Source organism: Neolamprologus brichardi, chromosome 4 (assembly GCF_056152115.1).
Source record: "Neolamprologus brichardi isolate AB-2024 chromosome 4, ASM5615211v1, whole genome shotgun sequence".
In the NCBI taxonomy this organism is placed as follows: Eukaryota; Metazoa; Chordata; class Actinopteri; order Cichliformes; family Cichlidae; genus Neolamprologus; species Neolamprologus brichardi.
In genome coordinates, this window is record NC_142107.1 from 15702296 (window position 1) to 15730186 (window position 27891).

The 27891-nt window shown below is 39.3% G+C and overlaps 5 protein-coding genes across 5 annotated transcripts; 2 read left to right on the plus strand and 3 right to left on the minus strand.

Moving 5' to 3' along the window:
* Nucleotides 1-6063: 6063 nt before the first annotated feature.
* On the minus strand, nucleotides 6064-6848 carry LOC148102990 (hemoglobin subunit beta-like). The gene is made up of 3 exons (XM_087840352.1): nucleotides 6739-6848; nucleotides 6377-6599; nucleotides 6064-6279 (listed from the first exon to the last, which is right to left on the minus strand). Exons 1-3 carry the CDS (start codon nucleotides 6828-6830, stop codon nucleotides 6151-6153), a joined length of 444 nt encoding a protein of 147 aa, XP_087696478.1. The 5' UTR covers nucleotides 6831-6848; the 3' UTR covers nucleotides 6064-6150.
* A 2467-nt stretch (nucleotides 6849-9315) lies between these two features.
* Nucleotides 9316-10210, plus strand: LOC148102991 (hemoglobin embryonic subunit alpha-like). Its single transcript, XM_087840353.1, has 3 exons — nucleotides 9316-9433; nucleotides 9541-9748; nucleotides 10082-10210. Exons 1-3 carry the CDS (start codon nucleotides 9336-9338, stop codon nucleotides 10208-10210), a joined length of 435 nt encoding a protein of 144 aa, XP_087696479.1. The 5' UTR covers nucleotides 9316-9335.
* A 7998-nt stretch (nucleotides 10211-18208) lies between these two features.
* LOC148102992 (hemoglobin subunit beta-like) lies at nucleotides 18209-19021 on the minus strand. Its single transcript, XM_087839904.1, has 3 exons — nucleotides 18884-19021; nucleotides 18522-18744; nucleotides 18209-18424 (listed from the first exon to the last, which is right to left on the minus strand). Exons 1-3 carry the CDS (start codon nucleotides 18973-18975, stop codon nucleotides 18296-18298), a joined length of 444 nt encoding a protein of 147 aa, XP_087696030.1. The 5' UTR covers nucleotides 18976-19021; the 3' UTR covers nucleotides 18209-18295.
* Nucleotides 19022-21521: 2500 nt separating this feature from the next.
* On the plus strand, nucleotides 21522-22379 carry LOC148102993 (hemoglobin subunit alpha-2-like). Its single transcript, XM_087840354.1, has 3 exons — nucleotides 21522-21636; nucleotides 21741-21948; nucleotides 22187-22379. Exons 1-3 carry the CDS (start codon nucleotides 21542-21544, stop codon nucleotides 22313-22315), a joined length of 432 nt encoding a protein of 143 aa, XP_087696480.1. The 5' UTR covers nucleotides 21522-21541; the 3' UTR covers nucleotides 22316-22379.
* A 3930-nt stretch (nucleotides 22380-26309) lies between these two features.
* Nucleotides 26310-27071, minus strand: LOC148102994 (hemoglobin subunit beta-like). Its single transcript, XM_087839908.1, has 3 exons — nucleotides 26980-27071; nucleotides 26598-26820; nucleotides 26310-26512 (listed from the first exon to the last, which is right to left on the minus strand). The coding sequence occupies exons 1-3, from the start codon at nucleotides 27069-27071 to the stop codon at nucleotides 26384-26386; spliced, it is 444 nt and encodes a 147-aa protein (XP_087696034.1). The 3' UTR covers nucleotides 26310-26383.
* Between the last annotated feature and the right edge of the window lie 820 nt (nucleotides 27072-27891).

Below are 27891 nucleotides of genomic sequence, written 5' to 3' on the forward strand. Positions count from 1 at the left end.
GAATTGTGACATTAAAAAACAATAATTGCTGAAAGAACTTTAATTTGTAGTTCTAATTCTAAATGCATTTAGGACGTTTTTTTACTCACTTTATGTCTCTTCCACGATGTTATTTCTCTCTCCAACAACGTAGGTTACAATTACATTAGCATGGCCAATTATTCAAATTAGGCGATGACATCATTTAGTGACTTCTAGCGACTTTTAGGACAACCAATAGCGATTTTCCCTACTGAGGAGTTGGCAACACTGAAGACAGGTTCAACCATCTGTTTGTTGAAAAATAGTAACGCAACCGCTCCGCATTTTCTTGGTAGAAACGGTAACGGCGTTGTAACGATAGGAATAGTAATTAGTTAGATTACTTGTTACTGAAAAAGGTAACGCAGTTAGTAACGCCGTTGCTTGTAACGCCATTGCTTGTAACGCCGTTGCTTGTAACGCCGTTGCTTGTAACGCCATTTCAAGACGGTTACAAGAAGGATCTCAGTGCCTTTAAACTTTAATGCTAAGAGAACCATCTCACCCTCAATGTCACAAAAACAGAAGAGATGATAGTGGACTTCTGGAGGTGTAGTAAAGCACATATCCACATCACCATCAACGGCGCTGCTGTAGAAAGAGTGAATAATTTCCGTTTCCTAGCTGTACATCTGGCAGAGGATCTCAAATGGTCAGTTCACACGAACAACATACCCCTTCATAGACGGCGCAGTGTGACGAGAGTGACAAACCGCGCTAGCCGTTAAACTGCGCTACCTGTGAAACTGCCAGTTAAACCACGCAGGCAGCACAGTCTGGTGGGTGTGACGGGCAGTGTGACGGGCAGTGTGACGGCAGCGCGTTTCTAATCTGTGTGACTGATGTGACGTCATACAACCTTCGCAGGCAGCAGCGAGGTGCAACTGGTGTGACGGCAGCGCGGTGTGACCAGTGTGGCCAGTGTGGCGTGGTGTAACGTCAAGCAGCCTTCGTAGACGGCAGCGTGGTGTTACGTCAGGGGTGTATATTGAACTCTACACCTACGACTGCACGGCAACTAGTATCTCCAATTTCATTGTGAAGTTAGCGGACGATACAAGAGTGTTGGGTTTAATACCCCGGTGTGACCGATGTGACGGCAGCAAGATGTGACCTGTGTATCCGATGTCACTGGTGTGACGTTACGCAGCCTTTGTAGACGGAAGTGTGGTGTTACGTCAGAGGTGTATACTTTCATGTACTCACACTACACCTCCGACTGCACGGCCACTAGTATCTCCAATTTCAATGTGAAGTTGGCAGACAATACAACAGTGGTGGGTCTTATCACCAAAGGTGAAACCCGGATGTGACGGCAGCACGGTGCGACCTGTGTGACCGGTGTGGCGCGGTGTAACATCATGCAGCCTTCACAGACGGCAGCGTGGTGTTACGTCAGGGGTGTATACTGAACTCTCATGTACTCACTCTACACCTTTGACTTCACGGCCACTAGTATCTCCAATTTCATTTTGATGTTTGCGGATGACACAATAGTGAGGGTGATGTTACAAGAAGGATCTCAGTGCCTTTAAACTTTAATGCGAACCATCTCACCCTCAATGTCAGAAAAACAGAAGAGATGACGGTGGACTTCTGGAGGTGTAGTAAAGCACATACCCCGATTACCATCAACGGCGCTGCTGTGGAAAGAGTGAATCGCTTCCGTTTCCTAGCCGTACATCTGGGGGAGAATCTCAAATGGTCAGTTCACACAAAAAACATACTTCCATACCCTTCAATGACAGTGCAGTGTGACAAACCACGCTAGCCGGGAAACTGTGGTACCCGTGAAATCTTGCTGCCCGTTAAACCGCGCTACCCATGAAACCGCGCTACCCGATAAACCGCGCTACCCGTGAAACCGCGCTACCCGTGAAACCGCGCTACCCGATAAACCGCGCTACCCGTTAAACCGCGCTACCCGTGAAACCGCGCTACCCGATAAACCGCGCTACCCGTGAAACCGCGCTACCCGATAAACCGCGCTACCCGTGAAACCGCTCTACCCGATAAACCGCGCTACCCGTGAAACCGCGCTACCTGTGAAACCTTGCTGCCCGTGAAACCGCGCTACCCATTAAACCACGCTGCCAGTTAAGCCACGCAGGCAGCACGGTGTGATGGGTGTGACGGGCAGTGTGATGGCAGCGCAGTGTGACTTGTGTGACTGGTGTGACCTGTGTGGCCAGTGTGGCGTGGTGTAATATCATGCAGCCTTCGCAGACGGCAGCGTGGCGTTACGTCAGGGGTGTATATTGAACTCTAATGTACTCACTCTACACCTACGACTGCACGGCCACTAGTATCTCCTATTTCATCTTGAAGTTTGTGCATGAGACAATAGTGGTGGGCATTGTTGAGCAAGTTACTTTGAAAAAGTAATTTATTTTAGTTACTAGTTACTTCTTCAAAAAAGTAACTGAGTTAGTAACTGAGTTACAAGATTCTGAAAGTAATTAATTACTTGAAAAGTAACTATTGCATTACTTAGGAAAAAAATTAACCCTTTGGGGTCCAGGGTGTAATTGGCCAGTTTTCACTACATTTGGTTTTACCTCATTTCACTGTTAAAAACTATTTACTTTACCCTGTTTGGTATCATTCTTTTCAGCACAACCTCACGTGTCTGAATTTATATTTATATTTTCATTTTGACATACTGTATTAACACAATTGATCTAAAATCAGATGAAAAACCACAAACATGTTTACTGAATCATATTTCATGACTTTAAATGCAAATATAAGATGCCACACAAATTATTTGTGCCACGCCAAAAAAAATAATTTCTGTCCATTATAAAGGAGAACATCACAAGCCTGACACCTGCAGAAAACTATCTACAACACTACACACTAACTACACAAGACAACACATTAACTACACACTCCAAAGATGCTAAACATCACAAATCTCTCACATCTCAAAACTTGCTCTCTCTCTTTTTCTGCTCTCTCTCTCTCACTGTCACTCCTAAAACTTACCCCTCTTTCTAAACAACCAAATGTCATGTTGCCATATCATTTTTTGATTGGTCGACATGGTGCATTTTTCCACCAACATGAAAGGGGTGGGGTTTTTTTTGTTTGTTTGTTTGTTTGGTGTTTTTTGGTCATAGCAGAGAGTGCTTGCTAGTGCTGTCCTTACACAGTAAACATGACGAAAATATTGAGGAAAAACACTACATATATATTGTTTATCATGACTCTGGTTTTACGTGGCCTATCAACACAATTAAAATACTGGTTTAAATATCACCTTGTTGCTTTGTCATCTTGAAGTGGTCATGTGATTGGCTTACCAGGACTACTTTATTCTTCCTCAGGCAAACAGCAACACTCGTGCCATTGTTTTGCCCCCTAGTTCCAGGTGTTGTGCTAGAAAGTGATCGTCTGGCAGAAAGTGATTGCCGTCTGCGGGAGCTATTTAAAGCTGTAGCGCCCAGATTATGTAGAGCTACTTCTGTGCAACTGATATAAGGTGCAGCAGGGGTGATTTCAGCCCATTTTTGGGGGTGCTTCAGCACCCCCAAAGATTTCTTACTTTTTTTGACAATATTTGTTGTTTGTGTGACACACTATTAAAAATATAAAAAGCATACAGTACTTCATTGAGACGGAACATTGTAACAGCAAAAGTTTAGATAAATAATTTTGGGAGGGGGGAAGGCCCTCCCCCCTCCCAAAATGGTTTGTTCCAGCTCGGCTCTCCCTTGCTCTGCAGCGCCGTTGCTGCCAGAGCGATAGTGGCTGAGACGCAGCGGAGCGGAGGGGGAAGTGCCTGGCTTAAAACAGGACATATTAGCTGCATTTAACCTTCATTTACTCTTTATATAGTTTGTAGGAGTCAGACCATGTTTCTTTTTAGCTGAAAAACATTACACCAGGTAACCTGCAGTGTTGAAAATGTCTTTTCCGACGATGTTTGCTACCCTACAATCCGTCCTGCTCTGTAGTAAAATCAGTGATATTTGACCGTCCCGTTGCTCCCATTGAAATTTATACAGCGTATTTAAAATCTAAAACTTAACATTATCTTGCCTGCTGTTGTTACCACTGTCCTGTTTGAAATGTAATGAGAGAAACTGGTTATTTTGTCATATGTGCATGTGCCGATATTGAACCCAAGTTACTAACTAGCTAACTGACTGGATGCAGTACAGAGAGGCAGCCTCTCTGTACTGCATACTCACTATGAGCATCATTATGAGCATCATTCATTATTCTCCCGCAGTAATTAAGGTTAGGATATGGGTTTTTTTATTTTATTCCAATCCATTCTTCTTTTGCAGCATTTAAATAACCTTGATCAGATTTGATGGTTTTGTTACAGACTTTTCAAAAAAGTGTTTTGCTTTTCTTTCACAAATGTGGGGATTAAATTGTGTTAAAATGTACAAAACAGTGATGTCATCTTTTGTGACGAGGAACCAGGCACAGAGAGACTTGATGAATTTAAGAATCTTATGATTTAATAAAGAAATTTGCAGACTTGCACAGAGAGGCTTAAATTTTGATGACTGATAATGGAGATGAAGTCAGCAGACGATGAGGACAGGGAGGAACAGGGGTTTAAATGCACCAAGGAGACAGTCAGAGGGAACTCGGGACAACTGGAGACATTTAAGGATGCAGGGACTGACAGAGACGGGGAAGACGTCTCATCGTGACGAGTAAAGTTTATCTTGCCTGGATGGGCAGCTCTCTGGGTGCTCAGCACCCCCAAAGCTCTGATCCTAGAATTGCCCCTGGTTTAAAGTAATAGCCTACCTTTCTTACCATTAAATGCGAAGTGCCACAGAGTAACGATTTTATTTGTTTCTACAGCTATAATGTTGTGCAATAAAAGTAACATCGCTATAACTTTATTGCAGGCTAGGAGGCTGCCGATGTTTTGCAGATCCCAGCACAAATTAATATTCTTACGATTATATTTTTTAAAATAATATCAACATTAATTTGATTCATTCTATAGAAATAACTTTTTAGATGCCTGTATATATATTGTTGCTGCAGCAATTATGCTTTAAAATAACAGGGAAAATCCAATCCAAGATAAACCCAGAACACAACAGCACATGCTGTTTGCTGAGAACATCTGCTGACATTTTAGCTTATCTTCGCTATTATTTTTTATGATTCTTTTATAATTGTCCAGAGCAATACAATAACCAACAAAATTTGTAAAGCAAAGAAAAAAAACATGTGTACGTTCAAATGATTTATAAAACCAAACACTGCAAACTTTATTTTCATTATAACCATGGCCAGGGTCACATGCTCTTATTAGTAATTGACAGTTCATTTGACCTCGATCAGTTACAGCACAATCTGATTTACTAGAAGTAATGCCTTTAAAAAAAACACCCCAGAAGAAGATAGTAGTGATGTGGGATAATGCAGAATAAGGTATCGATCTGATACCAAGTAAATAAAGGCCCAGTTTTTCGCATACCAATACTGATACTGATACTTTAAATCTATATAGGCAGTTTATGTAGGGGAGAGCAGACCCTATTGCACTACAATTGATCCAATACCATGGTTGTTATGGATACCATCAACTAGAAGACACAATGGTGTTTTCTTTTTACAAGTATCACCTTGCTCACATTTTTCTGTGTGTGTTTGTATTTGGATGTAGTTGTATTTCGTTTGTACATCAGCTGTCTTACAGAACAGTATAAAAGAACAGTGTGTAGGCCTATATATTTTTCTATATATGAACAAAGCTTACAAGACTCTCAAAGAGTTACTTTTATTTACTAATATGACCATATATTCTGAAAAAAGGGAAATAAAATGAACAACTTGAGGTATATGCTTCATATATCTTATTTATTATCAGCATTTTGAGTCACACTTTAAAAACAGTCCTCTGTAGCTCTCTAGTAGTACTGTTTTCTGAGGGAGGACACCATTTAAAAATTAAAAGAATAGGCTCATTTATAGCTTGCACTACAAGATACACCCACTATTTAACTCTTCTGCTACACCCTGATATAATTACAAATGTTGGAAAAGGAAAAAACAACAAAGTGAAGAATATGCCCGTTGTTTTATTTATTTAAGCCTCCTTAAGACATGATTAAAAAAACAGAGTATGTGACGGTCCTCTGTAGCTTTCTAGTAGTACTGCTTTCTGAGGGAAGACACCACCACTGCCAGGAACTTCTGAAAAGCCGCGTGTACCTCAGGAGTGAAGGCTTTACGCAGCTGGGAAGCAACCACAATGGTCAGGCAGTCGCCCAGGAGCTGTAAAACAACACAACATGCATGAGAAATCCTGAACATGCTAAATAAATACATAAATGTCAATAGAAGCCAGTACCATCAGTTCAGCATTGCCTACCATGAAATTGTCAGGGTCCACCTGCAGTTTCTCAGAGTGCAGCGCGCTCAGCTCTGCATATGTGGCCTTGATGTTGTCCATGTCCTTCACGGCTTTTTCCAGAGCTTCCATGATGACTTTTCCATGAGATGCAACCCTTGGATTTGATGTGATGGCAGCAGCATTGTAGAGGTTTCCAAATCCACCGAAATACCTCTGAGTCCAGGGGTAGACAATCAGACACCTGAGGGAATATATGAATAATTGATTTGCTCTTGAAAATGTTAAATAGCTTACAATTACTAAAGAAGAGACATATATATATAATGTCATATAATCTTGCACATTCTTTAAGGGAGTAAATATCAGAAACATGGTCATACCTGGAAAAAGCTGCTTGTCCAACGACTGCATAGTCGATCTTGGAGAAAATCTCCTGGATCGTGGTGCGCTCAAAGTCTGTCCACACAACCATTTTGCCTTTTTGAGTTTTGCACTTGTCCTGTTGGTCAGCAGGTCAGCGCGTGCAGCTTTTAAAGGTCTGTTTCGCTCCACCCAAAGATATGCAGTTGGGTGGAGTTAGACAGTGGGATGTGCCAGTCTGGGGATTGGCAGGACTATATTCACTTCACCATCAAACTGAATCAAAGAAAATGTGTCTTTTTTTTGTTATCATTAAATCATAAATTAAATTATAAATTATTTTCATTCGTCACTCTCAAAATCTGCTAATTTAGCCTCTGACCACTCAGATAGCTAGTTGTGTCCACTCAGGTATACACGTGAGCCTCATTAGCTTTTATTATTTTATGTCCTGTTTTTTACGTTTCACTGCAATGAAGGATCACCTCTGTCTGAACAGGAAATCTCAACTTGTGAGCTCTTTTGTGAACAAAAAAAGAAAAAAGTAAAGATCAACCCAGAGATATCCAGGAAACATTTATTGCTCTCAGGGTGGATCCACCTGTTGGAAGTTTAGATAAGGCAGAAACAAACGTCATCCTCAAACCTTAGTTATCACAAGTTTTAACTGCCTGAACAAACGGCAGTTAACTGCAGAATTTCAATTTGGAGTAATGACTCCTTGGCAATCTACATGTCTATATTTAAATCATAAATTTGAAGTGAAATTACATCATTGCTTGAATGAATTAGACCACCATCCAAATCTGCCCCAAATTAACAGTATTTATAGTTACCAACATATTTTTTTCTCTCCATAATGTTTTTAATTTTTTTAAGGGAAAAATACATGACATCTACACAAATTTATGTTAAGGGCCATATGTGAAACATTTAAGATAAGAAACTAAGATTCAACCATCTCATCCATCCATCCATCCATCCATCCATTCATTCATTTGTTCATTCATTCATTTTCTCCACCAAGGATGTTATTTTTTTGGAGCATCTGTGTGTGTGTCTGTAGGGTTTTGTTAACAGTCCATTAAAATTTCACTTCCATCCACCAAGATCAACTTAATAGCATAGCATCAAATAGCCCATGTACAATGAAATTGTGGATTTATTCATGATTTATAGGTGAAGAATGTACAAACATTCTTAGAACTCAGACACTATGAGTCTCACAAGTACAGTGTCTTGCAAAAGTATTTGGTCCCCTTGAACTTTTCCACATTTTGTCACATTACAGCCACAAACATGAATCAATTTTATTGGAATTCAAAGTGGTGTACACGTGAGAAGTGGAACAAAAATCGTACGATTCCAAACATTTTTTTTACAAATAAATAACTGAAAAGTGGGGTGTGTGTAATTATTCAGCCCCCTGAAATACAATACTATTCCCTCAAATGTAAATACTGCCCAGATAGTGAGCTCCTTTGGTGGGGGTTTGCAGTCTTCAAGTGCTTCTTGATCATTCCTTCATTTTCATGCACATGCTACTTTGCTTCCATAGCTTCTCCTCTAGAATAGTGTAAAGAAAGTGTAGTAAACATACATTTAGTTGCTTATCTGACTACATTTTTTCTAAGTTTCCAGTTTTACATCAGAAGCATTACTTTATATAGATTGTTGGTATTTTCTGATTTTTGAATTGATATAATAATGCGTCCAAAATCTCCTGTGTAAAAAGTGGTTTTATCCACTGTTAAGATTGCAGCTGTCAAAATATAAAAAATTAGCGCATGCTTGAAAAGAAAATGCCTTGTTATAAAAAACCTCTGATATCATTAATTAATTGTTTTCCATTCTGATATCCGTTTGCAACATAAATAAATACGGGATTCACTAATGTCTCACCTTAAAAACTGAACTGTCTATCAAATTTGATTATTTCAGATGATAAACAATTATTTTAATAAACAGTCAAAGTTAAAAATACAGTTTTCATTTGTTAATGTAACCCATGAGCCAAAAACATTGCAATTTTAGGTATTTATTAAAAAGTATGTTACTTCATGATTTTCTATTTTATTTTTAAAATATATATATATATATATATACACACACACACACACACACACACCTATAGATATACATATTTAGTATACACATTCAGTAATGCACATATACTCTTATATTGTACATATATTTATTCGTATAATTGTCAGATTTACCCGCTCTTATATTTTGCTTGTTCTTATGTTATTGTATTTTTACACACCTCTGTTGCTTGTGAAGCTCGCACGCAAGAATTTCACTCGCATGTACTGTACCAGTGTACCTGCACATGTGATGTGACAATAAAACTGATTTGATTTTGTTGTCTAGAAATACATTTCCCTTTTCCACTCTTTGGTTTAGTTTTATTTCTTTATTGTGTGCACTAACTTTATAGGTGAACACCATTTAAAACTCTTTTTCTTCAGTAGTTTTCAAAGCTATGTTGGGCCTGTCCAAGAGCCTGTTGCTATCTCTGAGGTGTGTCGGGTGTGTCCGTTTACTGTTCTACATATAAAGGCCTAAAGCTTTTCTGGTGGTCAAGACAACTTCAAACGAAAAGTCAACAGGCAAGATGGCCAGTCTTTCTGCTAAGGACAAGGACACAGTCAAAGCCTTTTGGGCTAAGGTGGCTGGAAAGGAGGAACAAATCGGCTGTGATGCTGTCTCCAGGTAAATATGGATTATGACTTATAATCTACGAACCCAAAAGGACTGCTTTAACCTGCTCCTTTTTTAAAAATATATGTACTGTTAACTCACCTTAAATTTTTATCCAGGATGCTGACAGTGTACCCTCAGACCAAGATTTATTTCTCCCACTGGAAGGACCTGAGCCCCGGCTCTGCCCCGGTGAGGAAGCACGGAGCAACCGTGATGGCTGCAGTTACTGACGCTGTCAGCAAAATTGATGATCTGACCGGTGGTCTTCTGAGCCTCAGTGGGCTGCACGCCTTCACTCTGAGAGTGGACCCTGCAAACTTCAAGGTACTTATTTATTAAATCATAGCAGTGAAACTTTTTAGTGTTTTGCTGTGAAGGTTTGGACTTAAATAAAACAGATCACAACTTTTGTGCATTATCGTATTAATATCATAAAAATTTAATAGATTTAATATTTTTTTGTCTTTAGACAACCCAAGTTTTTCTTCCCAAGTAGCTATTCCCAAGCAAATCTATTTCTCACAGAAACATTATTAAACACAACATGTCTAAATTACACTTAACCCAGACTGTGCGGTTCAATTGTACAAAGACAATGTTTGCAGAATATTACAGCAATTAAATGTGACTTTAAATGAGGCTATCATTTTTTCACAGGTTCTCTCTCACAACCTCCTTGTGGTCCTGTCCACCACATTCCCCAACGACTTCACCCCCGAGGTCCACGTGGCTATTGACAAGTTCCTGACTGCGCTGGCGCTTGCCCTGTCTGAAAAGTACCGATAAATTGCACGGTCAACAACATGGGCTTGGATACTCCCAAACTGAATTTTAATGTCAAAATAAAGAAATAAATAAATCAAATACAGTACAGCTGTTATCTGTGTGGTGAAGCGAATTTCTTTAAAGTTGATATCAACTTTCAATTTAGTGGCAAATCTAAACAATAAAAACAATATACGTGTAATAAAGGAGGGCTGAGATGAAAGGCCAACAAAATGTGCCAGAATTTATTAAAAGTCAAGATGATTGACCAATAAGCTTTCAGTTGGCCACTAAATAAAACTTAATGTGCAAACACAGAAAGAGTGTTCAAAGCAGGGGCGATTTTAGCCCATTTTTGGGGGTGCTGTAGTAAAATCAGTGATATTTGACCGTCCCGTTGCTCCCATTGAAATTTATACAGCGTATTTAAAATCTAAAACTTAACATTATCTTGCCTGCTGTTGTTACCACTGTCCTGTTTGAAATGTAATGAGAGAAACTGGTTATTTTGTCATATGTGCATGTGCCGATATTGAACCCAAGTTACTAACTAGCTAACTGACTGGATGCAGTACAGAGAGGCAGCCTCTCTGTACTGCATACTCACTATGAGCATCATTATGAGCATCATTCATTATTCTCCCGCAGTAATTAAGGTTAGGATATGGGTTTTTTTATTTTATTCCAATCCATTCTTCTTTTGCAGCATTTAAATAACCTTGATCAGATTTGATGGTTTTGTTACAGACTTTTCAAAAAAGTGTTTTGCTTTTCTTTCACAAATGTGGGGATTAAATTGTGTTAAAATGTACAAAACAGTGATGTCATCTTTTGTGACGAGGAACCAGGCACAGAGAGACTTGATGAATTTAAGAATCTTATGATTTAATAAAGAAATTTGCAGACTTGCACAGAGAGGCTTAAATTTTGATGACTGATAATGGAGATGAAGTCAGCAGACGATGAGGACAGGGAGGAACAGGGGTTTAAATGCACCAAGGAGACAGTCAGAGGGAACTCGGGACAACTGGAGACATTTAAGGATGCAGGGACTGACAGAGACGGGGAAGACGTCTCATCGTGACGAGTAAAGTTTATCTTGCCTGGATGGGCAGCTCTCTGGGTGCTCAGCACCCCCAAAGCTCTGATCCTAGAATCGCCCCTGAGGTGCAGTAAGCTGAAGACAGCCAGTGTTGCAAACTTAGCAACTTTCTCGCTATATTTAGCGAGTTTTCAGACCCTCTTAGTGACTTTTTTTTCTAAAAAGCGACAAATCTGGCGACACTTTCTGGTGTTATTGGAGACTTATTTATGTCGAATTTTTGATGTGAAAGCGCGTATCGCTCTTACTCTCAACAAGCAGCGGTGCTTTGGCACGGTGCACCTCACCCGTGCCAAAGCGCTCACGGGCGGAGGACAGTCCTCCCCCAGCTGCTATCAGGGCAGGAGATGTTCACACCTATGCCTCCAAACTGCAAATGAATCGCGCATGAGTGAAGCCGCTGCTCCCGCACTGACTGTAACGCAGTCAGATCTTATTTTACTGTTATGCTGTTTTGTGGATCACAACTTTTAAAACTACTAATAAACACACACACACACACACAAAGTAACTCTCCCAGAGTGCCAATTTCGGGTCACTTTTGTCGGTCCAAGCCCGGGTAAAGGATCAGGGTTGGAATTGTGACATTAAAAAACAATAATTGCTAAAAGAAATTTAATTTGTAGTTCTAATTCTAAATGCATTTAGGACGTTTTTTTACTCACTTTATGTCTCTTCCACGATGTTATTTCTCTCTCCAACAACGTAGGTTACAATTACATTAGCATGGCCAATTATTCAAATTAGGCGATGACATCATTTAGTGACTTCTAGCGACTTTTAGGACAACCAATAGCGATTTTCCCTACTGAGGAGTTGGCAACACTGAAGACAGGTTCAACCATCTGTTTGTTGAAAAATAGTAACGCAACCGCTCCGCATTTTCTTGGTAGAAACGGTAACGGCGTTGTAACGATGGGAATAGTAATTAGTTAGATTACTTGTTACTGAAAAAGGTAACGCAGTTAGTAATGCCGTTGCTTGTAACGCCGTTGCTTGTAACGCCGTTGCTTGTAACGCCATTTCAAGACGGTTACAAGAAGGATCTCAGTGCCTTTAAACTTTAATGCTAAGAGAACCATCTCACCCTCAATGTCACAAAAACAGAAGAGATGATAGTGGACTTCTGGAGGTGTAGTAAAGCACATACCCACATCACCATCAACGGCGCTGCTGTAGAAAGAGTGAATAATTTCCGTTTCCTAGCTGTACATCTGGCAGAGGATCTCAAATGGTCAGTTCACACGAACAACATACCCCTTCATAGACGGCGCAGTGTGACGAGAGTGACAAACCGCGCTAGCCGTTAAACTGCGCTACCTGTGAAACTGCCAGTTAAACCACGCAGGCAGCACAGTCTGGTGGGTGTGACGGGCAGTGTGACGGGCAGTGTGACGGGCAGTGTGACGGGCAGTGTGACGGCAGCGCGTTTCTAATCTGTGTGACTGATGTGACGTCATACAACCTTCGCAGGCAGCAGCGAGGTGCAACTGGTGTGACGGCAGCGCGGTGTGACCAGTGTGGCCAGTGTGGCGTGGTGTAACGTCAAGCAGCCTTCGTAGACGGCAGCGTGGTGTTACGTCAGGGGTGTATATTGAACTCTACACCTACGACTGCACGGCAACTAGTATCTCCAATTTCATTGTGAAGTTTGCGGACGATACAACAGTGGTGGGTTTAATACCCCGGTGTGACCGATGTGACGGCAGCAAGATGTGACCTGTGTATCCGATGTCACTGGTGTGACGTTACGCAGCCTTTGTAGACGGAAGTGTGGTGTTACGTCAGAGGTGGATACTTTCATGTACTCACACTACACCTACGACTGCACGGCCACTAGTATCTCCAATTTCAATGTGAAGTTGGCGGACAATACAACAGTGGTGGGTCTTATCACCAAAGGTGAAACCCGGATGTGACGGCAGCACGGTGCGACCTGTGTGACCGGTGTGGCGCGGTGTAACATCATGCAGCCTTCACAGACGGCAGCGTGGTGTTACGTCAGGGGTGTATACTGAACTCTCATGTACTCACTCTACACCTTTGACTTCACGGCCACTAGTATCTCCAATTTCATTTTGATGTTTGCGGATGACACAATAGTGAGGGTGATGTTACAAGAAGGATCTCAGTGCCTTTAAACTTTAATGCTAAGAGATCCATCTCACCCTCAATGTCAGAAAAACAGAAGAGATGACGGTGGACTTCTGGAGGTGTAGTAAAGCACATACCCCGATTACCATCAACGGCGCTGCTGTGGAAAGAGTGAATCGCTTCCGTTTCCTAGCCGTACATCTGGGGGAGAATCTCAAATGGTCAGTTCACACAAAAAACATACTTCCATACCCTTCAATGACAGCGCAGTGTGACAAACCACGCTAGCCGGGAAACTGTGGTACCCGTGAAATCTTGCTGCCGGTTAAACCGCGCTACCCGTGAAACCGCGCTACCCGTGAAACCGCGCTACCCGTGAAACCGCGCTACCCGTGAAACCGCGCTACCCGTTAAACCACGCTACCCGTGAAACCGCGCTACCCGATAAACCGCGCTACCCGTGAAACCGCTCTACCCGATAAACCGCGCTACCCATGAAACCGCGCTACCTGTGAAACCTTGCTGCCCGTGAAACCGCGCTACCCATTAAACCACGCTGCCAGTTAAGCCACGCAGGCAGCACGGTGTGATGGGTGTGACGGGCAGTGTGATGGCAGCGCAGTGTGACTTGTGTGACTGGTGTGACCTGTGTGGCCAGTGTGGCGTGGTGTAATATCATGCAGCCTTCGCAGACGGCAGCGTGGCGTTACGTCAGGGGTGTATATTGAACTCTAATGTACTCACTCTACACCTACGACTGCACGGCCACTAGTATCTCCTATTTCATCTTGAAGTTTGTGCATGAGACAATAGTGGTGGGCATTGTTGAGCAAGTTACTTTGAAAAAGTAATTTATTTTAGTTACTAGTTACTTCTTCAAAAAAGTAACTTAGTTACAAGATTCTAAAAGTAATTAATTACTTGAAAAGTAACTATTGCATTACTTAGGAAAAAAAATTAACCCTTTGGGGTCCAGGGTGTAATTGGCCATTTTTCACTACATTTGGTTTTACCTCATTTCACTGTTAAAAACTATTTACTTTACCCTGTTTGGTATCATTCTTTTCAGCACAACCTCACGTGTCTGAATTTATATTTATATTTTCATTTTGACATACTGTATTAACACAATTGATCTAAAATCAGACGAAAAACCACAAACATGTTAAACATGTTTACTGAATCATATTTCATGACTTTAAATGCAAATATAAGATGCCACACAAATTATTTGTGCCACTCCAAAAAAAATAATTTCTGTCCACTATAAAGGAGAACATCACAAGCCTGACACCTGCAGAAAACTATCTACAACACTACACACTAACTACACAAGACAACACATTAACTACACACTCCAAAGATGCTAAACATCACAAATCTCTCACATCTCAAAACTTGCTCTCTCTCTTTTTCTGCTCTCTCTCTCTCACTGTCACTCCTAAAACTTACCCCTCTTTCTAAACAACCAAATGTCATGTTGCCATATCATTTTTTGATTGGTCGACATGGTGCATTTTTCCACCAACATGAAAGGGGTGGGGTTTTTTTTGTTTGTTTGTTTGTTTGGTGTTTTTTGGTCATAGCAGAGAGTGCTTGCTAGTGCTGTCCTTACACAGTAAACATGACGAAAATATTGAGGAAAAACACTACATATATATTGTTTATCATGACTCTGGTTTTACGTGGCCTATCAACACAATTAAAATACTGGTTTAAATATCACCTTGTTGCTTTGTCATCTTGAAGTGGTCATGTGATTGGCTTACCAGGACTACTTTATTCTTCCTCAGGCAAACAGCAACACTCGTGCCATTGTTTTGCCCCCTAGTTCCAGGTGTTGTGCTAGAAAGTGATCGTCTGGCAGAAAGTGATTGCCGTCTGCGGGAGGTACTTAAAGCTGTAGCGCCCAGATTATGTAGAGCTACTTCTGTGCAACTGATATAAGGTGCAGCAGGGGCGATTTTAGCCCATTTTTGGGGGTGCTTCAGCACCCCCAAAGATTTCTTACTTTTTTCATAATGATGCTCACTATGAGCATCATTATGAGCATCATTCATTATTCTCCCGCAGTAATTAAGGTTAGGATATGGTTTTTTTTATTTTATTCCAATCCATTCTTCTTTTGCAGCATTTAAATAACCTTGATCAGATTTGATGGTTTTGTTACAGACTTTTCAAAAAAGTGTTTTGCTTTTCTTTCACAAATGTGGGGATTAAATTGTGTTAAAATGTACAAAACAGTGATGTCATCTTTTGTGACGAGGAACCAGGCACAGAGAGACTTGATGAATTTAAGAATCTTATGATTTAATAAAGAAATTTGCAGACTTGCACAGAGAGGCTTGTTTGTGTGACACACTATTAAAAATATAAAAAGCATACAGTACTTCATTGAGACGGAACATTGTAACAGCAAAAGTTTAGATAAATAATTTTGGGAGGGGGGAGGGCCCTCCCCCCTCCAAAAATGGTTTGTTCCAGCTCGGCTCTCCCTTGCTCTGCAGCGCCGTTGGTGCCAGAGCGATAGTGGCTCAGACGCAGCGGAGCGGAGGCGGAAGTTCCTGGCTTAAAACAGGACATATTAGCTGCATTTAACCTTCATTTACTCTTTATATAGTTTGTAGGAGTCAGACCATGTTTCTTTTTAGCTGAAAAACATTATACCAGGTAACCTGCAGTGTTGAAAATGTCTTTTCCGACGATGTTTGCTACCCTACAATCCGTCCCGCTCTGTAGTAAAATCAGTGATATTTGACCGTCCCGTTGCTCCCATTGAAATTTATACAGCGTATTTAAAATCTAAAACTTAACATTATCTTGCCTGCTGTTGTTACCACTGTCCTGTTTTGAAATGTAATGAGAGAAACTGGTTATTTTGTCATATGTGCATGTGCCGATATTGAACCCAAGTTACTAACTAGCTAACTGACTGGATGCAGTACAGAGAGGCAGCCTCTCTGTACTGCATACTCACTATGAGCATCATTATGAGCATCATTCATTATTCTCCCGCAGTAATTAAGGTTAGGATATGGTTTTTTTTATTTTATTCCAATCCATTCTTCTTTTGCAGCATTTAAATAACCTTGATCAGATTTGATGGTTTTGTTACAGACTTTTCAAAAAAGTGTTTTGCTTTTCTTTCACAAATGTGGGGATTAAATTGTGTTAAAATGTACAAAACAGTGATGTCATCTTTTGTGACGAGGAACCAGGCACAGAGAGACTTGATGAATTTAAGAATCTTATGATTTAATAAAGAAATTTGCAGACTTGCACAGAGAGGCTTAAATTTTGATGACTGATAATGGAGATGAAGTCAGCAGACAATGAGGACAGGGAGGAACAGGGGTTTAAATGCACCAAGGAGACAGTCAGAGGGAACTCGGGACAACTGGAGACATTTAAGGATGCAGGGACTGACAGAGACGGGGAAGACGTCTCATCGTGACGAGTAAAGTTTATCTTGCCTGGATGGGCAGCTCTCTGGGTGCTCAGCACCCCCAAAGCTCTGATCCTAGAATTGCCCCTGGTTTAAAGTAATAGCCTACCTTTCTTACCATTAAATGCGAAGTGCCACAGAGTAACGATTTTATTTGTTTCTACAGCTATAATGTTGTGCAATAAAAGTAACATCGCTATAACTTTATTGCAGGCTAGGAGGCTGCCGATGTTTTGCAGATCCCAGCACAAATTAATATTCTTACGATTATATTTTTTAAAATAATATCAACATTAATTTGATTCATTCTATAGAAATAACTTTTTAGATGCCTGTATATATATTGTTGCTGCAGCAATTATGCTTTAAAATAACAGGGAAAATCCAATCCAAGATAAACCCAGAACACAACAGCACATGCTGTTTGCTGAGAACATCTGCTGACATTTTAGCTTATCTTCGCTATTATTTTTTATGATTCTTTTATAATTGTCCAGAGCAATACAATAACCAACAAAATTTGTAAAGCAAAGAAAAAAAACATGTGTACGTTCAAATGATTTATAAAACCAAACACTGCAAACTTTATTTTCATTATAACCATGGCCAGGGTCACATGCTCTTATTAGTAATTGACAGTTCATTTGACCTCGATCAGTTACAGCACAATCTGATTTACTAGAAGTAATGCCTTTAAAAAAAACACCCCAGAAGAAGATAGTAGTGATGTGGGATAATGCAGAATAAGGTATCGATCTGATACCAAGTAAATAAAGGCCCAGTTTTTCGCATACCAATACTGATACTGATACTTTAAATCTATATAGGCAGTTTATGTAGGGGAGAGCAGACCCTATTGCACTACAATTGATCCAATACCATGGTTGTTATGGATACCATCAACTAGAAGACACAATGGTGTTTTCTTTTTACAAGTATCACCTTGCTCACATTTTTCTGTGTGTGTTTGTATTTGGATGTAGTTGTATTTCGTTTGTACATCAGCTGTCTTACAGAACAGTATAAAAGAACAGTGTGTAGGCCTATATATTTTTCTATATATGAACAAAGCTTACAAGACTCTCAAAGAGTTACTTTTATTTACTAATATGACCATATATTCTGAAAAAAGGGAAATAAAATGAACAACTTGAGGTATATGCTTCATATATCTTATTTATTATCAGCATTTTGAGTCACACTTTAAAAACAGTACTCTGTAGCTCTCTAGTAGTACTGTTTTCTGAGGGAGGACACCATTTAAAAATTAAAAGAATAGGCTCATTTATAGCTTGCACTACAAGATACACCCACTATTTAACTCTTCTGCTACACCCTGATATAATTACAAATGTTGGAAAAGGAAAAAACAACAAAGTGAAGAATATGCCCGTTGTTTTATTTATTTAAGCCTCCTTAAGACATGATTAAAAAAACAGAGTATGTGACGGTCCTCTGTAGCTTTCTAGTAGTACTGCTTTCTGAGGGAAGACACCACCACTGCCAGGAACTTCTGAAAAGCCGCGTGTACCTCAGGAGTGAAGGCTTTACGCAGCTGGGAAGCAACCACAATGGTCAGGCAGTCGCCCAGGAGCTGTAAAACAACACAACATGCATGAGAAATCCTGAACATGCTAAATAAATACATAAATGTCAATAGAAGCCAGTACCATCAGTTCAGCATTGCCTACCATGAAATTGTCAGGGTCCACCTGCAGTTTCTCAGAGTGCAGCGCGCTCAGCTCTGCATATGTGGCCTTGATGTTGTCCATGTCCTTCACGGCTTTTTCCAGAGCTTCCATGATGACTTTTCCATGAGACGCAACCCTTGGATTTGATGTGATGGCAGCAGCATTGTAGAGGTTTCCAAATCCACCGAAATACCTCTGAGTCCAGGGGTAGACAATCAGACACCTGAGGGAATATATAAATAATTGATTTGCTCTTGAAAATGTTAAATAGCTCACAATTACTAAAAAAGAGACATATATATATAGTGTCATATAATCTTGCACATTCTTTAAGGGAGTAAATATCAGAAACATGGTCATACCTGGAAAAAGCTGCTTGTCCAACGACCGCATAGTCGATCTTGGAGAAGATGTCCTGGATCGTGGTGCGCTCAAAGTCTGTCCACACAACCATTTTGCCTTGTTGAGTTTTGCACTTGTCCTGTTAGTCAGCAGGTCAGCGCGTGCAGCTTTTAAAGGTCTGTTACACTCCACCCATAGATATGCAGTTGGGTGGAGTTAGACAGTGGGATGTGGCAGTCTGGGGTTTGGCAAGACTATATTCACTTCACCATCAAACTGAATCAAAGAAAATGTGTCTTTTTTTCGTTATCATTGAATCATGAATTAAACTATAAATTATTTTCATTCGTCACTCTCAAAATCTGCTAATTTAGCCTCTGACCACTCAGATAGCTAGTTGTGTCCACTCAGGTATACACGTGAGCCTCATTAGCTTTCATTATTTTATGTCCTGTTTTTTACGTTTCACTGCAATGAAGGATCACCTCTGTCTGAACAGGAAATCTCAACTTGTGAGCTCTTTTGTGAACAAAAAAAGAAAAAAGTAAAAATCAACCCAGAGATATCCAGGAAACATTTATTGCTCTCAGGGTGGATCCACCTGTTGGAAGTTTAGATAAGGCAGAAACAAACGTCATCCTCAAACCTTAGTTATCACAAGTTTTAACTGCCTGAACAAACGGCAGTTAACTGCAGAATTTCAATTTGGAGTAATGACTCCTTGGCAATCTACATGTCTATATTTAAATCATAAATTTGAAGTGAAATTACATCATTGCTTGAATGAATTAGACCAAATCTGCCCCAAATTAACAGTATTTATAGTTACCAACATATTTTTTTCTCTCCATAATGTTTTTAATTTTTTTAAGGGAAAAATACACGACATCTACAAAAATTTATGTTAAGGGCCATATGTGAAACATTTAAGATAAGAAACTAAGATTCAACCATCTCATCCATCCATTCATTCATTCATTCATTTTCTCCACCAAGGATGTTATTTTTTGGAGCATCTGTGTGTGTGTCTGTAGGGTTTTGTTAACAGTCCATTAAAATTTCACTTCCATCCACCAAGATCAACTTAATAGCATAGCATCAAATATCCCATGTACAATGAAATTGTGGATTTATTCATGATTTATAGGTGAAGAATGTACAAACATTCTTAGAACTCAGACACTATGAGTCTCACAAGTACAGTGGCTTGCAAAAGTATTTGGTCCCCTTGAACTTTTCCACAGTTTGTCACATTACAGCCACAAACATGAATCAATTTTATTGGAATTCAAAGTGGTGTACACGTGAGAAGTGGAACAAAAATCGTACGATTCCAAACATTTTTTACAAATAAATAACTGAAGAGTGGGGTGTGTGTAATTATTCAGTCCCCTGAGTCAATACTTTGTAGAACCACCTTTTGCTGCAATTACAGCTGCCAGTCTTTTAGGGTATGTCTCTACCAGCTTTGCACATCTAGAGACTGAAATCTTTGCCCATTCTTCTTTGCAAAACAGCTCCAGCTCAGTCAGATTAGATGGACAATGTTTGTGAACAGCAGTTTTCAGATAGTGAGCTCCTTTGGTGGGGGTTTGTGCTCTTCAAGTGCTTCTTGATCATTCCTTCATTTTCATGCACATGCTACTTTGCTTCCATAGCTTCTCCTCTAGAATAGTGGAAAGAAAGTGTAGTAAACATACATTTAGTTGCTTATCTGACTACATTTTTTCTAAGTATCCAGTTTTACATCAGAAGCATTACTTTATATAGATTGTTGGTATTTTCTGATTTTTGAATTGATATAAAAATGCGTCCAAAATCTCCTGTGTAAAAAGTGGTTTTATCCACTGTTAAGATTGCAGCTGTCAAAATATAAAAAATTAGCGCATGCTTGAAAAGAAAATGCCTTGTTATAAAAAACCTCTGATATCATTAATTAATTGTTTTCCATTCTGATATCTGTTTGCAACATAAATAAATACGAGATTCACTAATGTCTCACCTTAAAAACTGAACTGTCTATCAAATTTAATTACTTCAGATGATAAACAGTTATTTAAATAAACAGTCAAAGTTAAAAAATACAGTTTTAATTTGTTAATGTAACCCATGAGCCAAAAACATTGCAATTTTAGGTATTTATTAAAAAGTATGTTACTACATGATTTTCTATTTTATTTTTTAAATATGTATATACATACTTAGTATACACATTCAGTAATGTGCATATACTCTTATATTGTACATATATTTATTTGTATAATTGTCAGATTTACCCACTCTTATATTTTGCTTGTTCTTATGTTATTGTATTTTTACACACCTCTGTTGCTTGTGAAGCTTGCACGCAAGAATTTCACTCGCATGTACTGTACCAGTGTACCTGCACGTGTGATGTGACAATAAAACTGATTTGATTTGATTTTGTTGTCTAGAAATACATTTTCCTTTCCACTCTTTGGTTTAATTTTATTTCTTTATTGTGTGCACTAACTTTATAGGTGAACACCATTTAAAACTCTTTTTCTTCAGTAGTTTTCAAAGCTATGTTGGGCCTGTCCAAGAGCCTGTTGCTATCTCTGAGGTGTGCCGGGTGTGTCCCTTTACTGTTCTACATATAAAAGCCTAAAGCGTTTCTGGTGGTCAAGACAACTTCAAACAGAAATCCAACAGACAAGATGAGTCTTTCTGCTAAGGACAAGAACACAGTCAAAGCCTTTTGGGTTAATGTGGCTGGCATGGAGGAGGACATTGGCTGTGATGCTGTCTCCAGGTAAATATGGATTAAGACTTACGACCTCAAATGGACTGCTTAAACCTGCTCCTGCGTTTTCTATGTACTGTTCTGTGTACTTATTGTACATTTTTTTTATCCAGGATGCTGACAGTGTACCCTCAGACCAAGATTTATTTCTCCCACTGGAAGGACCTGAGCCCCGGCTCTGCCCCGGTGAGGAAGCACGGAGCAACCGTGATGACTGCAGTTACTGATGCTGTCAGCAAAATTGACGATCTCACCGGTGGTCTTCTGAGCCTCAGTGAGCTGCACGCCTTCACTCTGAGAGTGGACCCTGCTAACTTCAAGGTACTGACATACAATAAATTCTGAAAGTGGTCCTGATTTCGTTGTGTTTTTTTTTTTAAATTAAGGTTTAGTTGCAGTTTCTTTGTTTCTAAGCTTAATGTACATTTAATGTTTAACTTCTTGTAGCAGTACTGAATACTGAATTGCAGCATTCAAATAAACAGAGATAATTAACCCTGGCGTGCATTTTCTAACAGCATGGCGTTTTTTAAAAAATGTGATCTTCATCTTTTCACAGGTTCTTGCTCACAACCTCCTCGTGGTTCTGGCCATCGTGTTCCCCTACGATTTCACTCCTGAGGTCCACGTGGCGATGGACAAGTTTCTGGCTGCTGTGGCTCGTGCATTGTCTGAGAAATACCGCTAAAGTGTACACATGAGCAGATGTCTCAATTTGAATAATGAAAAATAATAATAAAATAAAAATCAAACTGTTGTGATTATTTTTATATTCTTCTGGTGTTTGCAAACAATAAGTTAAAAGGATTTAAAAGCTTTCTATTTCAGGTCAACAACACACACATCTACATCCATTTTTAAGAGATGTAGACTGACCCTAACCTTTGATATGATTATAAATACTTGGCTGTTTGTAGGGGGGTAATAAGAAGACTTTGCAAAAATGTAGTACGACTTGACAAAAACCAAGCAGGAGTTTTCCTTGTTGTTTACAGTTGTTTAGTTCTTCCCCTAAGCGTATAACATATCTGAAGCTACATACATAGACATAGAGAAGTCCATTGAAAACTTGAAGTAAAATCAAGATCTGAATTTTTGTCCTGCGTTGAATCAGAGCAGTTGGGACACTTTTACTTGACTTTCAAATTCTGCAGTGGTTTCTCTTTTCTATAGTTATTTATAGCGATTTACATAATAATTATTATTATTTTCCACTTATCCTTGACAGTGTCGTGGGTGGGGCTGGATCCTATCTCAGCTACCACAGGGCGATATCACAGTCTGGCTGCGAACCAGATTGTGTGGAATGAGGAAGAGGACCCAAGCACAGATGCAAGAACAAAACTTAATTTTAATAGAAAACAAGCTGTTTATTTGGGCTGGCAAAAAAAAAAATGACAAAGAAAGGGCATGGGTAAAACTAAACAATAACCTAAACTGGGTGAACTAAAATTAAAACATGAAAAAGCCTTAAACATGGAGTCCTGGCATGGATACATGGAAAGACCTGGAATCATGACGTGAACTTAGCAGACAACCTGACAACGAATAACTGGAAACACACAGACTAAATGCTCACATGAGGTGATCCGGGGAAGTGGAAACACAATTTAAATTTTATTTATTTAGCGCCAAATCACAACAAAAGTCGCCTCAAGGCGCTTTATATTGTACAGTAAACACGTTGAACATAGGAACACAAGATAAAAATAAAAGAAGAAACATAATTAGAAGCAGACATGACAACAAGAGCTTGACAACACAAGACAAGCAGACATGAAACAGATGAAGGGCAAGGGAGACTTAATACAGGGGTTGAAGACACAAAGAGGAATCTAATAAAAAAGTCTATAATGGCAACCTAGGCAAAATAGAAATGAACTTAGAAAACCTAAAGGACTTAAGCAAACACGGGGAGAACATGCAGACACACAAAGAAAGGCTCCAGCTAGGTGGCGGAATCAAACTCAGGACCGTCTTGCGAGGCAACAGCGCTAATCACCGCACCACCGCACTGCCATTGATGCATGACTGTTATCTGTTAAGTGGCCAATTACTTAAATTAATAAAGAAATATCATTTAGTCACAGAAACACTGGACACTAAGTTATTTCCATTAGATAAAACAATACAATACTGTGGCGGGCATGCCACAGGGTTGTGTGCGGGGTTGTGTGCTTAGCCCCCTCCTATATTCCCTGTTCACACACGACTGTGTTGCTAAACAAGAGTCCAACATCATCATCAAGTTTGCGGATGACACAACCATCATAGGCCTCATCACAGGCAATGATGAGACGGCCTATAGAGAGGAGGTGATGGCACTGTACAAGTGGTGCCTGGAAAATAACCTGACTCTCAACATCAGCAAAAGAGATGATAGTGGACTACTGGAAACGACCAGTCAAAGAACACCAGCCCATCCACATCAACGGTGTCAAGGTCGAAAGGGTCAGCAGCTTCAAGTTCCTTGGAGTCAACATCACTGAGGACTTCTCCTGGACCCTTCACACAGACACTGCTATCAGGAAAGCTCGCCAGCGGCTTTACTTCCTGAGGAGGCTGAGGAAGTTTAGCATGAACGCCAACATCACCTCAAATTTTTACAGATGTGCAATTCAGAGCTTGCTGACGAGCTGCATCACAGTTTGGTGGTGGAAGCTGCTCTGCCAGCAGCCGTAAAGCACTACAGAGGGTGGTGAAGGCAGCAGAGTACATCGCTGGCACGAGGCTTCCTGCCATTCAGGACATTTACCTCCAGCGATGCCTCCGTAAAGCACACAGCATCATCAAGGACCACAGCCACCCAGCACATCAGCTGTTCTCCTTGTTACCATCTGGCAGACGTTACAGGAGTCTGTCTGCTCGGGCTACAAGACTTAAAAACAGTTTTTACCACCAAGCCATACGACACCTCAACCACAACACTTAAACACACACAACACAGCGCTCAGAAGCTACCCTGCAACTTCACAAGTACTCTGTTTAATCTGCACTGGTCACTTCACTTTATTGTTATTGATATTTATATTTAAAAGTGCAATACTGTAATTTTCTGCTGCTCATTCCTGTGCAATATCCCATGTGGCCTCCCATCATATTTCTTTTCAAGTTTTTCTTAATTAATCACTAGTGTACATATATTTATATTTATATTTATAGATACATATATATTTAGTCATCTTTTCTCTTTTACCATGTCTCTCTAATATTTTGCTCTTTACTATTTTTCTATTTTTATTATTTTATTATATTTTATTATATTTTCTCCTACTGTATCATGCTGCTGAGTGACTGCTGCTCGTCAAACACATTTCATTGCAATGTTGACCCTGTGCTAACTTGCATATGACAAATAAAACTGAAAACTGAAACTGGATAATTTTCAAACAAAACAAAACATTAACCCATTTTCTCTGTGGTAGAAAAAAGCTTTTGTGACTAAATAGGTAGATCGAGCCCAGAAACAAAGACCAAAGGAGACCTTCATAAAATTTGGAATAAAGATACAGTTTTTATTGTTGCCACTATACACTCTGTATTGTGAATGAAACCATCAATATGTGATAGAAATCCAGACTTTCAGCTTTAATTTAAGGGTTTTCACAAAAATTTTGCATTCTTTCAAATACTTTCTGCCAAAGCCTAATTTGACTTTCTTGGTCTTCATGTAATCAGTGGTTTGGACCTTGGTGCAAACTCAGCATCTCTTGATTGTGACTTTGACAATTCCTCAAGAGTGTTAGATGTTGTAAGTTTTATTTTCTTCACCATAGAAATAATTTTTGTCAGCATGCACTTGTATTTCATTGCGTTTAAGGTTGTTTGGTGTGGCTGAGCTGGAAACACTACAATGGTCATTTCTGAAGTTTTTGCTGCTTCTTTAAAGGGCTGGTTGTGTTTTTCAGCATAATAAAGGCCTCGCTTGTATACATTAATGTCTCTTTGAGCCTCATATTTAAAATTACGGCAAAAAGCTATAAAATTCTTAACTTCTTAAATCAAATTAATATATTATGTCTGAACATTTTTCATGAAATAACAAAGGAAAAGACTCACCTGGCCATGAAACTGCTTATTAGTCAATTGTCCTATAATTTTTTAAGTTCTCAAACTGGGGACTGGTATAAAATTACTTTAATTCTAAAACAGTTCATGAAACATTTTTGTAAAACCTCTTGAATTAAAGCTGATTGATTTGCATCCCACTGTGGTTATGTATGGAAGCAAATCCACAAAAACTGGGTCTTTGTCCTGAACATTATGTGCATGCATTTGGTTGCATGGTTTTTAATGCTCTTATTGTTATATCAGCCTGCACCACATACTTTGCTGTGGGAGTCCTTTTAGTCGTCGCATTTGTTTTTACAAGCTGTGAGTTCAATGGATTCATTTTACATCATAATTTTTGAGCGGGATCATAACATTGGGTGTGCTTTCATTTTACTTGATACACCATGTAATATCTAGGTGGTTGTTGCATGACTTTTATATGTATCATTTCACTTTTGATATTGAAATTTATTTTGCTAATAAGGTAGATATAAACGTTTACATTTTGGTGTTTTAACACTAAAATTAGTAAACTGTTGGGGATTTTTAAGTTTAACTTGTCATTACAGACAGTTTATTTTAATCATAAACAAAGTGAAAAAGAAAACAAGGAAATTTCTGAAGCTGCTTAATATTTTATTTTGTTTAAAGCTCATTGAGACAAGGGTTTAAAACAGAGCATGTGACGGGCATCTGCAGCTCTTTAGTAGTACTGTCTTCTGAGGGAGGACACCACCACTGCCAGGAACTTCTGGAAAGCTGCATGGACCTCAGCAGTGAAGTTTTTACCCAATTGAGAAGCAACCACGATGGTCAAGCAGTCACCCAGGAGCTGTGACACAACAAAACATGCTTTAGCAATCTTCAACTCGCACACACATAACAATGAAAATCAGTACCATTAATTCAATACATACCATGAAATTGTCAGGGTCCACCTGCAGTTTCTCAGAGTGCAGCGTGCTCAGCTCTGCATATGTGGCCTTGATGTTGTCCATGTTCTTCACGGCTTTTTCCAGAGCTTCCATGATGATTTTTCCATGAGCAGCAACCTTTGGATTTGTTGTGATAGCAGCAGCATTGTAGAGGTTTCCAAATCCACCGAAATACCTCTGAGTCCAGGGGTAGACAATCAAACACCTGAGGGAATATATAAATAACTGATTTGCTCTTAGTTCTAAAAGAAAAATTTACATTGTGTAATGCAAAAAATATGCCAGCTTTTTCCATTGTTCATAAAGATGCTATTCAATTAACCCCAAATTCTGTATGTTAATATAAACACAAACAATGTTTCACCTGGAAAAAGCTGCTTGCCCAACGACCGCATAGTCAATCTTGGAGAAGATGTCCTGGATCGTGGTGCGCTCAAAGTCTGTCCACACAACCATTTTGTCTTGTTGAGTTTTTCACTTGTCCTGTTGGTCAGCAGGTCACCGCGTGCAGCTTTTAAAGGTCTGTTTCACTCCACCCAAAGATATGAAATTGGGTGGAGTTGGAGAGTGGGAGTTGACTAAACTGGTTCAGTTTCTACGAACCAGTTAAACTTAAAGTTCAGATTTAATAAACCATTGAAATGAATCAAAAATTAGTTTGAAACTTTTATTATGGACAAATTTAATTCATATTTGGATAATTGATCAAGAATTTAATTAACAATTATCTTTGTTTCTCCTTTTAATTTGTTTTGATGGTTGAAAATTTTCACCGTTAGAATTACCAAAATTACTGTGACTGGTGAGATAAGCTTTAGTCATACAGAATACATAAAATTGCTGAAGCTGTGTAAGTTTTTAATGTATGAACAATATATTTATATATTTATATAATAATTCTCCAACACATGGTACCTAATATAGATATAAATGCTTAGGAGCAGTGAGCAGCCAACTCCAGATTGTAAGTCAGTGCAATGGAAAAGAGAGCTTTTGGAGAAACTTTGGTATTTAAAGTGTCTGTAAAATTCTAATTTCTTGTTCAAAATTAAAATTGTGTATCAGTCAATCATTTTTCTTGGTATGAAGTGCCCAAATTCAACAGCAAACAGTTTTCAGATCTAAATATCTTTACTGAAGTGCATAGGCACCGGGCTTTTGGTGCCAGAGCATGTGAAAGAAGTGACATAAAGAAATATATAATCTCAGTTAGAAAAGTAAATCAGTTTTTCTCCTTCAATATTAATTTTACATGTTAAGTATAACAAACATTTTT